Source organism: Apis mellifera, linkage group LG5 (genome assembly GCF_003254395.2).
Source record: "Apis mellifera strain DH4 linkage group LG5, Amel_HAv3.1, whole genome shotgun sequence".
NCBI lineage: Eukaryota > Metazoa > Arthropoda > Insecta > Hymenoptera > Apidae > Apis > Apis mellifera.
The window spans coordinates 13,381,692-13,395,133 of NC_037642.1; the positions used below are offsets into that span (position 1 = coordinate 13,381,692).

A 13,442-nucleotide genomic window follows, 5' to 3' on the forward strand; every position below is an offset into this window, starting at 1 on the left:
AACACAATATTTATCTTTTTTTTTTGAAATAAATTAAATATGTTTTTTCAAAGTTTATTAATATCATTATTTCTATGCTATTTAAAAAAAAAAACATACCTTTTCACAAATTTAATTGAAAAAGGTGAAATAATAGAATAGGAAAAATTGCTCTTGGATATAAATAATTGTATCTTAATATTCTTTATAAATATTTAATATTGCATTAATTGTAAGAGATCTTTTTTTTTTTTTTTACAATAACGTAAATAATATGAAAAATAATGATTCTCGTTCTCGTTCAAACATAGATCACTTCCAAATATAAAACAATGCTTCGATAGTGTTTTTTACCATGCGTGTTTCATAAACAGCGTATTATGAAAATCGAGAGTTTAGAATAATAAATTGTACAGGAACTATTGTTCAAATGTAGTGAATGTTATTGCGCTATTACCACGAGGAAATTCAGCTAACGAAACAGGAAGATACGCTATTTAAATTTATTGAAGAGTCATCTATTTTGATGCTTGGAAAGTCATTGAACGTTTAGTGAAAATTTTAGAAAAATATTATGGGTACAGTCTTATATATAATTTTATTGTCAATATTTATTCACTTTTTATATTAAAAAAATTTAATTTTATTCTGCACAACAAAATGTATTTTCTTATATATTCTTTTCATAGTTAAATTTATTATTTTTACATAAGTCTCATATATATATATATATTTTCTAATTAGCAAACGTGAATTTTTTATTTAAAAATAAAAAGAATCTTGTCATAAAAATAGCCATTAACGAAAAAAAGATTAAAAATAGAAAAAAATATTTAATGAAATTAACTTTTGTTTCAAATATTTATTAATATATTTCGAAATATTAATATTTGCAGTGCTTGGTAAAAGTGAAAGAATCGTGTATACACTAAGTCTAGATCGAGATCCTTTTATGGATAGGATTGCTCTAATTATTTCGAACAGAATATTTGCTAATAGATGTACAGAAAAATAAGCATAAGTTTGAATTATACAAAAGAAGAACTTGAAAGAAGAAATAATTCACTTGAAAGTGAAATTAAAGAAGAGATATAGACACTCCACAGGTGGTACCTGGATGGATTGTTATAAGAGAGTTCAAAGATCTTTATGAAATTAGTTACGAGTTATCACGAACGAGATACGAAGTAGAAAGTTTTGCGAAGTAAGTATAGCTTCTTGGTGAAATTGAATCGTGACGAGAAAAAAATCTACCATACCGACGGAGGACTTGAAAGAAAAAAAAAAAATTCATATTAAAAAAAAGGACCAAAAAATTATTAAAAATATAAAGTATGTGTCTGTCTTGTCACCGCTATCGGCATTGCAAATTGCAATAATCACAATATCTTCGTAAACAAAGAATTTTTCTGATGATTTCTAGTTTACCGGATTCGAAAGGGTAAAAACAAAGAAATAACTCGGAACTTTAACAGAATAATTTGTAATATCGCAATAACTATCGGACCATTCGATAAGAATAAACTATGTTGACAACAAGAATAATCGAAATTTAGTAAAATTCAATAATTCCTTGCTTTTCCAAGGAATTATATATATATATATATATATATATATGTATATTCACGATAAGACTTGACTCGATTTTTGTGACTCTTGAAAAAAAAAAAAAATGTGTTGCAAAAAGTTCGATGACAGGTTACACAACGGAATAATTCGTGAGATAACAAATAAAGAGTATTGAATCGTCTCGATCTGTTATAACCGGAATGTGTATTCCATAAATATATGTATTAAAAAAAAAAGAAAAAAGAAAAAAAAAATTGATTACGAAAACTATTTACTAGATAAAGAGAGGGGAGGGGGGAAAGGAAAAAGATACGTACATAAGACATATAATACATACACCCAGTTCGTGAAATTGTTGATTCAATGTCAAACAAATCGTTAAAAGACGTAGGCAACATAGCAGCAGTATATATACGATCGCGCACGTATTGAAAGGAAAGAAAACAAAAGAAGTAAAGTTTCCAAGAATCCAGTGATATTACAGTTCATATGTTATGACGAGCATACTTTGCTACACTTTTTTTGTAAATATCTTACGGAAAAAAAAATATAAAATACAAATATATAAATATATATATATATATATAAACGTGTATATATACATATATATCGGTAATCTTCTCTAAATTTCGGGAATACTGGAAAAGGCTTAAATGTTAAAGAGTGAACATATTCCTTCTCCTTATATAAAAATCTAGTTCGTCGTTAAATTCACTTCAACTTGTTTCTTATACAAAATTTATATGATTATCTTTGATTAATTATACTATATATAATTAAATTTTATTATTGGAATAAAAGGAAAAATTCTTCAGTAATTAAAACGGAAAAAAAAAAGAAAAAGAAAACGTACAAAAAATATTCTAGAAAATATGATATTTGGTGACAGATCGTCATCATGGAACAAATAAATAAATGCACAATCAATAAAATCAGAATTTCACGTGATCAGCGAATTTCAATCGAAAGCCTAATTATTGCTCATCTATGTATGTTATTATAAATGTCCACGATTCAGTTCAAACAGTATTTTGCCGCGTTCTTTTTTGTTCTTCTTTTTTTATGATATTACTATATAATTAATTCTGACGTTTTTAATTCTGATCAATTTACATAAAAAAAAAAAAAATACATAGAAATGAACAAAATACAATGTTGAGATTATAAAAATAAAATATAACAAAAGTTATATCAAGTTTTATATATATATATATATATATATATCATATTGTAGCAAATTATCCTTTTGAATTTGTGATTAATATTTAATTTATCGTGGAAGAATTTTATAAAAATTTAATTTTTTGATTCAGTATGATTTTCAATCATTAATGTTTATATAATTTTTCTTAACATTATTATTATTATTATTATTTTAAAGTTAATTTTATTTTAGATTAAACAAATGATTTACATAATAAAAATTAATTCGATTCGATCGAGTTATTATTGGTACATATCTAACAATAAATAAATAATAATTTTGAATTTCTTATTCATAAAATCAATGAATATTAAGGAATGAACAAAAAAGGATACGAGAAAAACTGTCGAATTTTATTGCTGCATCTAGAGAAGGCTGTGTTCGACATAGCTTAAATGTATATAGTATGTACGTTACGTGTATGTATGTACATATACATACATATACGCATACCAACGTAAGAAATATATATACGCGACAAACAAAACGTACATAATGCACTGAGTACACATATAATAATATATAAGGTCTAATAATCCCACACTTATATAGCGAATATTTAAACGAAAAAAATGAATTGTTCTATAATCCAATATCATCCAACGAGAAGTGTATAATTATTGCGATAATAACATGAAGTTCAATGTTGCGTATTTTCTATTGTATCGTAGCATCTTATGCATTATTCCAGTAAATACTAAGGATCAATCTGAAAATTTTTTATTGGTGTTTTAAAAACAAAGAACAGATTTTTCAAATTTATTACATACGTCTATTATTTTCTTTTTTTTATATTCTTCATTTTTTTTAAATTTCTATTATAAAATATTTTTAGAGCAAAATAATTTTTTTTTTCGTTCCATTTGTAATTTTTCGGATCGATCCTGAGTAATATGTATATAAAATTGTACTCACTGAAAATTATTATTATAGAAATGGTGCTATTTTCGAAAAATCCGTGATTGCGTACCATCGAAGAATCACAGTTGTAGACATACTCGAAACAAATTAAAATTCCTCTTCTGTTTCCTCATTTCTATTTATCTGCATGAATATCAGGGTAATAATCTCACTACGCGAATTTTTCAACGAAATTCAGAATACAATCGTAATGAACTTCAAACGATTTATCGATTACATCCTCTCGCATGATTCAATATATATCGCTTATGAAAATAGTTTTGCCATCAAAAGAAAATTATTAATGTTTAATCATAACAAGCTATTTTAAAAAAGTCATATAAGTTATTCAATTATATACATATAAGCGAAACAAATTCATTCCCAATATTATGAATTTGCAAACGTTTTATTTTATTCAATATTTACTATCATCTATTATTATACTACTATTATCTAATATAGATATGATAGTTCATATGACTATCGAAGTATTGAAGGATGGCGCGAATTTTTGAAAGCGTTTAATTCTAAGTGAACATAACGGGGGCGCTACAAAGCATTTTTTCGGTATTAATTCTAGCTTGGGGTACGTTACGTTTGAGCAGTATGTGAGTACCTCTGAGATGTTTAAAAAGATATTGACAATATATATACATGTGATTGACAAAAGGTTTCATCACAGTTTTGTAAACTACATCGTATTTCTATAGGGTTTACTATTCGGAGAATGAAGAAACTAAAAGGATACACGAATTGAATCAATATTGATGATTAATGATAATTAGATTAGAGAAAAGTGAGAATAATAAATTAACATTTTCAATAAATATTTATCAGTAATAACAATTTATCGCAACTCTTTTATTTTTCAAACTTTTTGACTAACTTTTAATAAAAAAAAATCTGTATATCATTCGATAAATTCACGTGTCCTTAAAATTTTCTTTGTTCTTCGATTTTAGTAATATCATATAAAATAATTTTTTCTTCTTTTATACACTTATTTTTTGTCTCTATCAATCGGACATATCGTCCAGTTACAAAATAACATATACGTTTATTTCATAAACTTTTCATAACGAATTAACGATTCAATGCATCCAATCGATTAATTAAATTTTCGTATTCATCATTTTAAACCATGCTCGAAACCAGACCAGATTTCTATTTTATACCTGTATTTCATGATCAGAATATTAGAATAATTATCTAATGCGTATTATCATGTGTATGTAAATTTTGTTTAATAGAAATAATATTTAATATTTCTCACATAATTATTGATTATTATTGATTATTATATTATGAACTATTGAACCTTTGAAAACAAATTTATTAAAACTTTAAAAACGAACTTATTAAAATCTTTAAAAGCTATATTAAGTAATTTAAAAAAAAAAAAACGATTTTTATTTATAATATAAAAAACTAATTAATAATAATTTTATGCGATTTTTTATTATTTTTTACAATAATATAGAATGTCAAATTGTTTTACATCATTTAATTCATTGCTATTTTTAATAATTTTTTAATATAGTTTTAGTAATAAATTATAATGTATAATTATTCATATTTATCAAAATATTAAAGAATGTATTTAAATCATCTATTTGTTTTATTAATAATTTTTATTGTTAACTGAAATATATGCATGTATTATTCACATATATACTAGTTAATATATTATTAAGTTCACATATATATTACTTATATCATTTCACAATTTTGTTTTGCTGCATTTCTATTAATCAATTTGTCAATAAGTAATAGATTCCGTTGTTATAATCCATACAATTTATAAATAAATTTTATTAATATAATTATATCTGAACATAAAATATACTTTTTACCATTATATAGTTGTTAAAAATAAATATGCTATGAGAAATTGAAAGATAGAAAGAATAAACAAAATTATTCTTTAATTTTATTTTAAGTAATTATGCACAAAAAAATGTTTTTTTTTTTAATATAAAATTTGTTAACTTATTTCTTATTTACTTTTACAATAGTATACAATATATTCTAAAAAAATAAAAGCATATATGTATATATACGTAAAGTATAACTTTTCCAAGAAAATCTATGTACATGTAATTATCAAATTATAATAAGTAAGTATTTTGTAACAATATATTTGATAAACATATTTGTAAAATATTCATTTTACAAAATCATACTGTGCAAAAAATATGCACAGAAATATTAAAAAATTTAATAAGATTTTTCTATATTACTTTAAGCGCTCCGCGACGGACTCCATATTTTTTTAAATATCGCCAAATTCTATATGTTATGAAAATTCATCCATAAGAAAAATATCATTGTAATCATACGCCATGAGTTTTACGCCCCTTTTTAGGGGTTAACATTTTTTTTTTTTTTTTTTTTATAAAAATGTAAGACTATAGATTAATACATAATCTAAATAGATGCCTTTGTTTATCATTCATTCATGAATTCTTAATTGATTAAAAGAATAAGTGATTAAAAAACAAGTGCTATAATAAAAGTGTTTGCTTTTAACTAAAATATAAAGCAAATTATAAAATTAATTATGCTTACAACATCAATGTTTTTTTTACATCTTTTATACATTTCAGTTACATAATATACTTTCTTATTCACGTCGTAAATTTTCAAGCCTAGCATGAAGATCTGCATCCGCATCTGCAACATTTCCACCTTCATCATTTCCTGTCGCAGTTGCAACTGGCTGCTTAGAACTTGCTACACTTAATGAACCAGAAGCTTGTGGTAAACCAGACAATTGATCTGTTAATTGAAGGCCTAACTCATCCAAAACTTGTGACACAATAGCATCACTATATAAATACAATAAATATAAATATAATTAAAATATTTAATAAATAAATTTTTATAAATTTTTAATAATTATACAAATACCTTTCTTCTTCATCACCTTCATCTTCCATTGCATCATCAATTGCATCATTCATAATTTCTTCTTTCATATCCATTATCTCTGATTGTTTTTCAAACTCGTGTAATATTTTTTGTATTTGAGGAAGATTTAATTGTCTATAAAAATAAATAATTTATATACAGGATATCTCATTAAATATTACCACCTTGAATTATATCATATTATTATTATTAATCACAGTGATATACAAAATGTTTTGATAGACACTAAATAATTTCAAAAGATGTAATTATTATTAGTAAGCAAGTAACATTTTCTTAATAATATTTATTATATTATCAAAATATTTAACTAATCATTTTTTGATATATATAAGTTAATATTTTTTTATAGAAAATTAAAATTAAAAACTACATTGATTGTATAAAAAAATATAATATATAATAGTTCTATTTAAAAAATTGACCTTTATATCTTTTTAATGTATTCACTTACAAAAAGTATATTTCAGTATATATATCTTTTGAAACTATTTAATGTCCATCAAAATATTTCACTGCAAATAATAATAATGACATAATTCAAGATGGGAATACTTAATGAGACATCTTGTATATAGCAAACAATAATTGTCTTTGATCATAATTTTGAAGAAATAAATCAAATTTTAACTTATTCATGTTTTGCATTGCTCTTGTGACTCCTTTCATTGCTTGTGCCATGGTATTTTGTGAACGTAAAGTTTGAATTTTCAAAGATACTGCTTGAATATTCGCTTTCATTAGCATGAATTTTTTCACATAGCGTCTAGTTCTTACAAGATCTTTTGCCATAATTTTCACTGCATCCTATCATTATTAAAATTAATAATGAAAAAAATTTTATTAAAATTAAAACACATCATCTAAAATTAAATTAAATTACAGATTACCATTTGACCATCTTTAGCAAGTTTTTTTATATCTGCAATGATTTTCTTTTCTTGCTGTTCCATTCTCATTCTTTCTCTATCAAGATCTCGCATAGCTTTGTTTAATGCTCTTTGATTTTTTCTAAGCATCTCCTCAGGAGTTATTCTTTTCCCAAATAACCATTCCATGATTGGAATAGAATATCACAACTTTACCTATTAAAATTAATATAAACATATATTGATTACAAATTATTATTTAAAACTTTAATATAAAAGTTTAAAAACGTAAAAAATTAAAAACAGTAAGATTAAAATAATAAAAAATAGTTGGTTTTATTTAAACAAAATTAAAAATTGAAAAAATCTATGAAATTATCTAATAGATTTAGAATGAATTTAGAATAAATAATAGCATTTGTATCCAATAATTATTTAAATGTACCTATATTTAAATGAAAAAATTATAGTCAAATAAATCTTGAGTGTTCGAAATTTACTTTTTTTAGGTTAGTTTTATATTGAAAATTCGATCTGTCAGACTATCTGTATGAATCACAATACCAAAATGATTAATACTATTTTATATATATATATATATATCTCAGACAATTTTGATTTTGATTGACATTTCAGTCTTTCTTAAAATAGAAAATACGATACGATTTTATCATAATAGCATAATACTGTAATAAGATTTACAAAATACTTGTCAGTTGCAACTTGTAACGATATCAAAATTAAAAATATATATATGTAAATAATATACATTAAAATGCAATTTATAAAATTGATTTTAAAATATTAATTTGACAATTACAACAAAGAAATTTTTAATTATTATTTTAATAACATTTCCAGTAATTTATTGTTTTGAATTTTTTCAAAACAATTTATTCTTAATTATATATTATTTATAAAAAATTATTAAATATAAATGAAGATTTTTCGTAGAAGTTTATCTGTAAAATATAATTTATTTTCTTTGGTAAAATTTTATGTTTACAATCAATCAAATTAAATTTTTTCATAAAGAAATGGATAAAATTATTTACAGATAGAAATCTAAATTTGTTATGTTGGTAACTTTACTAGCATTATATCAAAAAAGTGAATTTGCTTATGTTTGTTATTATAAGTAATGTTTGCTTTAAAATCAAACCTAAAATCTCTTTTACAATTAAAAAATAATAATAATAAAAATAAACATTAAGAATTAAATTATAAAATAATTTAATAACTTCTTAAATATTTTGGAATGCAGGATATGTCATGCGTATCCGATAGTTATCTTCTTCAAATATATAGATTCTCTTCTAGTAGAAGTTAATATTTTCTTGTAAAAACAAAATATATAAATAAACATTTTTATAAAAATGAAGACAGCTTTGATGGTGGCTGAAAAGCCATCATTGGCAGCTTCGTTAGCCAATATTTTAAGTAATGGTCGATGTACTTCACGAAAAGGTAGGTTAGATTTTTATAAAATTTAATGCACATATAATTTTATGAGTTTTAAGTAAAAAATATTAAATATATTTAATAATTTATTTATTATTTATATTTTATAATGCATATTTTAAGAAAAAAAAAACATTTCAGGTTTAAATGGTTCGTGTTCAGTGCATGAATGGATAGGACAGTTTAGATCAGAAACTGTAAACTTTAAAATGACTTCTGTATTTGGTCATGTCATGACATTAGATTTTATTGGAAAGTATAATAATTGGGACAAAGTTGATCCTGTAAGTTAAGATCTTATAATTTTATTATATTTTATTATATATTTTTAATATGTTTTTTGTCATACATTTATCATATATTTTTTGTTATATTTAAGGCAGAGTTATTTTCTTGTCCAACTGAAAAAAAAGAAGCAGTTCCTAGATTAAAAATACCATACTTTTTAGCTAAGGAAGGAGCACATTGTGATTATTTAGTTCTATGGCTTGATTGTGACAAAGAAGGTGAAAATATTTGTTTTGAAGTTATATATGCAGTTCAGCAAGGAATGAACAAAAGACTAAATCCAAATGTAAGTTTCTAATTCCAATTCTAATTCGAAATATAATTTTATTTTAATTCTTCACATCTTATTTAATGATTTTTATGGATTTTATGAATTTTATATTTACTATAGGATATTTGGAGGGCAAGATTTTCTGCTATTACAGAAAAGGATATAAAATCTGCATTGGTAAATTTAATAAAACCAAATGAAAATGAAGCAAAAAGTGTTGATGCTCGTCAAGAATTGGATTTACGAATTGGTTGTGCTTTCACAAGATTTCAAACAAAATTTTTTCAGGTAGAATTAGAAAAAAATTTATTCTATTTTTATTATATTAATTTATTTTAAATTTATTAATTTAATAATTTTTTTTTTTTTCTATAGGGTAAATATGGAGATTTAGATGTATCTCTAATTTCTTATGGTCCTTGTCAAACACCAACATTAGGATTTTGTGTGCAAAGACATGATGAAATTCAAACATTCAAGCCAGATCCTTATTGGGTTTTACAGGTATAATTTATTATTATTAGAATAATTATATTTTATCTTGACATGTAGCTACCTCTTATATGTCAGAATATAATCCCTCTATGATTCAGTAAGAGGAAGAAGATAAACTCGAATGCATTGAAGGTTACAGTTAAATCTTCTGATGGTCAAGACATTATTTTGAACTGGACTCGTGTGCGATCTTTTGACAAGGAGATAGCAAATATGTTTCTAAGTCATGTAAAAGAATATGATCAAGCAACGTAAGTTATAGATATTTATATTTAATTATTAAAATTAATTATTTACTTTAATTATGTTATAATCATATGATTATATTTATTAATCATTAATTTATTAACCATTATTAACCATTATAGGATTATAAGTGTAGAAAGTACAGAAAAAACAAAATCGCGACCTATAGCTTTAAATACAGTAGAGTTAATGAGAGTGGCAAGTTCAGGTTTAGGAATGGGTCCTCATCATGCTATGCAGATTGCAGAACGTCTTTATACTCAAGGATATATAAGTTATCCTCGAACTGAAACAACATTATATCCAGAAAATTTCGATTTGCTGTAAGTTAACAAATATTCAAAATTTGAATTTTTTCAAATTTATATAAAATTATAAATATAAAATTAATATATATAAAATTATTTATATTTAGTGCAGCATTAAAACAACAGCAGAATAATCCTGATTGGGGAGATCAAGTTCGTAAAATATTAACGACTGGCATTAATAGACCAAAAAAAGGATGCAATGTTGGAGATCATCCTCCTATTACTCCAATGAAACATGCTACACGAAATGAACTCGATGGGGATACATGGAGATTATATGATTACATAACTCGACATTTTATTGCAACTGTATAAATATTATTTATTATATATATTATTATATATATCATAATATATCGATTTTCATTTATTTCAAGAAATTTATTTTGTAGCTGGCTCACGACTGTAAATATTTGAGTACTACAATTAAATTTGAAATAGGAATGGAAATATTCACAGCAAATGGTCATAGTTTATTAGATCCTGGATATACTAGCATACTCACATGGCAAGCACTTGGAAGTAATGATAATCTACCAAGATTCACACCGGGTGAAAAAGTCAACATACAAGAGGTTGTAAATGTATAAAATGTAAAATGTAAAATGAAGATTCTTAATTGATTAATTGATAATTATATTTTATTTTTTTTTGTAGATAAAGTTAGTTGAATGTTATACACAGCCTCCAGATTATTTGACAGAATCTGAATTAATATCTCTTATGGAGAAACATGGTATTGGAACTGATGCCTCTATTCCAGTACACATAAATAATATATGTATGCGAAATTATGTTAATGTAGCAACTGGTAGAAAATTAGTTCCTACTTCTTTAGGAATTGTGTTAGTTCATGGATATCAAAAGGTACATATTTGTTTTTACATATATAAAAAACATTTATTTCATGTGATAATTTTCTATTAATATTAGATAGATCCTGAATTAGTTCTACCTACAATGAGATCTGCAGTAGAAGAACAATTAAATTTAATAGCTCTAGGTCGAGCAGATTTTCATGCTGTCTTACAACATACGGTTGAAATTTTCAAACAAAAATTTCATTATTTTGTAAAAAATATAGAAGCAATGGATCAATTATTTGAAGTTTCCTTCTCTCCTCTTTCTGCATCGGGAAAAGCACATTCTAGGTATATAATTAAATATAAATAACAATTTATCTTAAATATTATTTTAAATATCTTATTTATAAATATTTATTTTTTTCTTTTATTATATAATATTTTTTTATATAGATGTGGAAAATGTCGACGCTATATGAAATATATACAAACAAAGCCATCTAGAATGCATTGCGCACACTGTAACGAAACGTATAATCTTCCACAGAATGGAAATATTCGAATTTATAAGGAATTGAAATGTCCATTAGATGATTTCGAATTATTATCATGGTCTACTGGAGCACGAGGAAAAAGTTTCACATTCTGTCCATATTGTTACAATAATCCTCCATTTAGGTAATTCTGATCATATGAATGTATTCAATTTTAAAAAAAATATATAAAAAAATCTTAATTATAAAAAAAAATTATAAATTTTAGAGATATGAAAAAGGGAATAAGTGGTTGCAATTCTTGCACACATCCGACTTGTCCACATGGCATGAATTCTAATGGTATATCAAGTTGTCTAGAATGTAATGCTGGTATACTCGTCCTTGATCCTTCAGCTGCACCTAAATGGAAACTTGGATGTAATCGTTGTGATGTTATTATTCATTTATTCGAAAATGCTCATAAAGTGACAGTCGATACAGAAGTGTGCGAGTGTGGAGCTCAATTAGTTACTGTAGAATATAAACAGGTAATTAAGAAAATTATTTATTTTCAAAGAATATTATAAAACTTTCGTTTTTTCTTTCATTGTAGGAAAAAAGTAAATTACCTAATGAAAGTACGGAAATGACCGGTTGTGTCTTTTGTACTCCAGCTTTCATGGCTCTTGTGGAAAAGCATCGTGCAGTTGCTTCGAAACCGGTTACAACTCGTAGCCGTGGCCACGCAAAAGGTCGTAGCCGAGGTAAACCTCGTCCTCCAAAAGATAAAATGGCACAATTAGCTGCGTATTTTGTATAAATAATTCTATTTGTAAATGAAGTACATAGATGTTATAATTTTTTTCCTATTTACATTTTGACATTTTCGCTATTACATAATCTTAAAAATAAATCGAAATGTATTCATTATCTCAAAAACTCACACTTAGTATATTAAGTTATTTTTTTATATATAATCAATTATGTATTTTTCTCAACTTATCAATTATAATGTTGAATTAGTTAAAAAATTATGAAAATTAATATTTATGTTTAAAAAAAATATATATATCTGTGTGTATTATTGATTATTATAAATCTTTTAAAAATTGTAAATGAAAGAAATCTAACTGGAATTATCGATTGATTTCATTTTGTGTTTTGATATATAGCATGCAGAGGACATACAATTATAATACATTTTTTATAAATCTTAAAGAACAAAAAATTAATTATTAGATTATAGAAAATTAATAAAAAAAAATATGAAATATAAACAAAAATTATTAAAAAAAAATATAATTACATCCATAAGCATTTTATAATTAATATCATATATATTATTTAAAACTCATAATATTGTTTGCATAAATTTATATATTTTACTTTTCGATAATTAATAAGTTTTTTATATTATTTATTATATTATTTTTTTTATAATTTAATTTTAATTTCTAATTTCGAAGTTAATTTCAAATCTTTTATAATAAACAAAGGAAAAAAATATATGAAATATGTTTTTATAAATATTATAATATTCTTCAATATATATTTTTAGCAATTTTCAAATTCAAAATCAAAATTAATCTCTCAAAAATGAACATACAAATTTCTGTTTTTTTTTTTTTTATCAAAG

General features: G+C 23.7%; 2 protein-coding genes across 4 annotated transcripts; one reads left to right on the forward strand and one right to left on the reverse strand.

Moving 5' to 3' along the window:
• Positions 1 to 5,942: 5,942 nt before the first annotated feature.
• Positions 5,943 to 8,203, reverse strand: LOC552786 (charged multivesicular body protein 2a). 2 transcript variants are annotated; one of them, XM_006570195.3, is made up of 5 exons: positions 7,956 to 8,203; positions 7,477 to 7,671; positions 7,218 to 7,393; positions 6,566 to 6,700; positions 5,943 to 6,483 (listed from the first exon to the last, which is right to left on the reverse strand). In XM_006570195.3, the coding sequence occupies exons 2-5, from the start codon at positions 7,642 to 7,644 to the stop codon at positions 6,279 to 6,281; spliced, it is 684 nt and encodes a 227-aa protein (XP_006570258.1). In that variant the 5' UTR covers positions 7,645 to 7,671; positions 7,956 to 8,203; the 3' UTR covers positions 5,943 to 6,278. The 2 variants fall into 2 exon arrangements, with proteins under 2 accessions (XP_006570258.1, XP_625164.1); XM_625161.6 differs by having other exon boundaries at positions 7,901 to 8,163.
• A 628-nt stretch (positions 8,204 to 8,831) lies between these two features.
• On the forward strand, positions 8,832 to 12,783 carry LOC552787 (DNA topoisomerase 3-beta-1). 2 transcript variants are annotated; one of them, XM_625162.6, is made up of 14 exons: positions 8,832 to 8,922; positions 9,058 to 9,200; positions 9,296 to 9,490; positions 9,596 to 9,763; positions 9,851 to 9,979; positions 10,103 to 10,221; positions 10,339 to 10,539; positions 10,632 to 10,836; positions 10,920 to 11,102; positions 11,185 to 11,394; positions 11,461 to 11,678; positions 11,784 to 12,008; positions 12,093 to 12,354; positions 12,420 to 12,783. In XM_625162.6, exons 1-14 carry the CDS (start codon positions 8,832 to 8,834, stop codon positions 12,624 to 12,626), a joined length of 2,556 nt encoding a protein of 851 aa, XP_625165.1. In that variant the 3' UTR covers positions 12,627 to 12,783. The 2 variants fall into 2 exon arrangements, with proteins under 2 accessions (XP_625165.1, XP_016767779.1); XM_016912290.2 differs by lacking the exon at positions 8,832 to 8,922 and having other exon boundaries at positions 9,300 to 9,490.
• Positions 12,784 to 13,442: the final 659 nt, after the last annotated feature.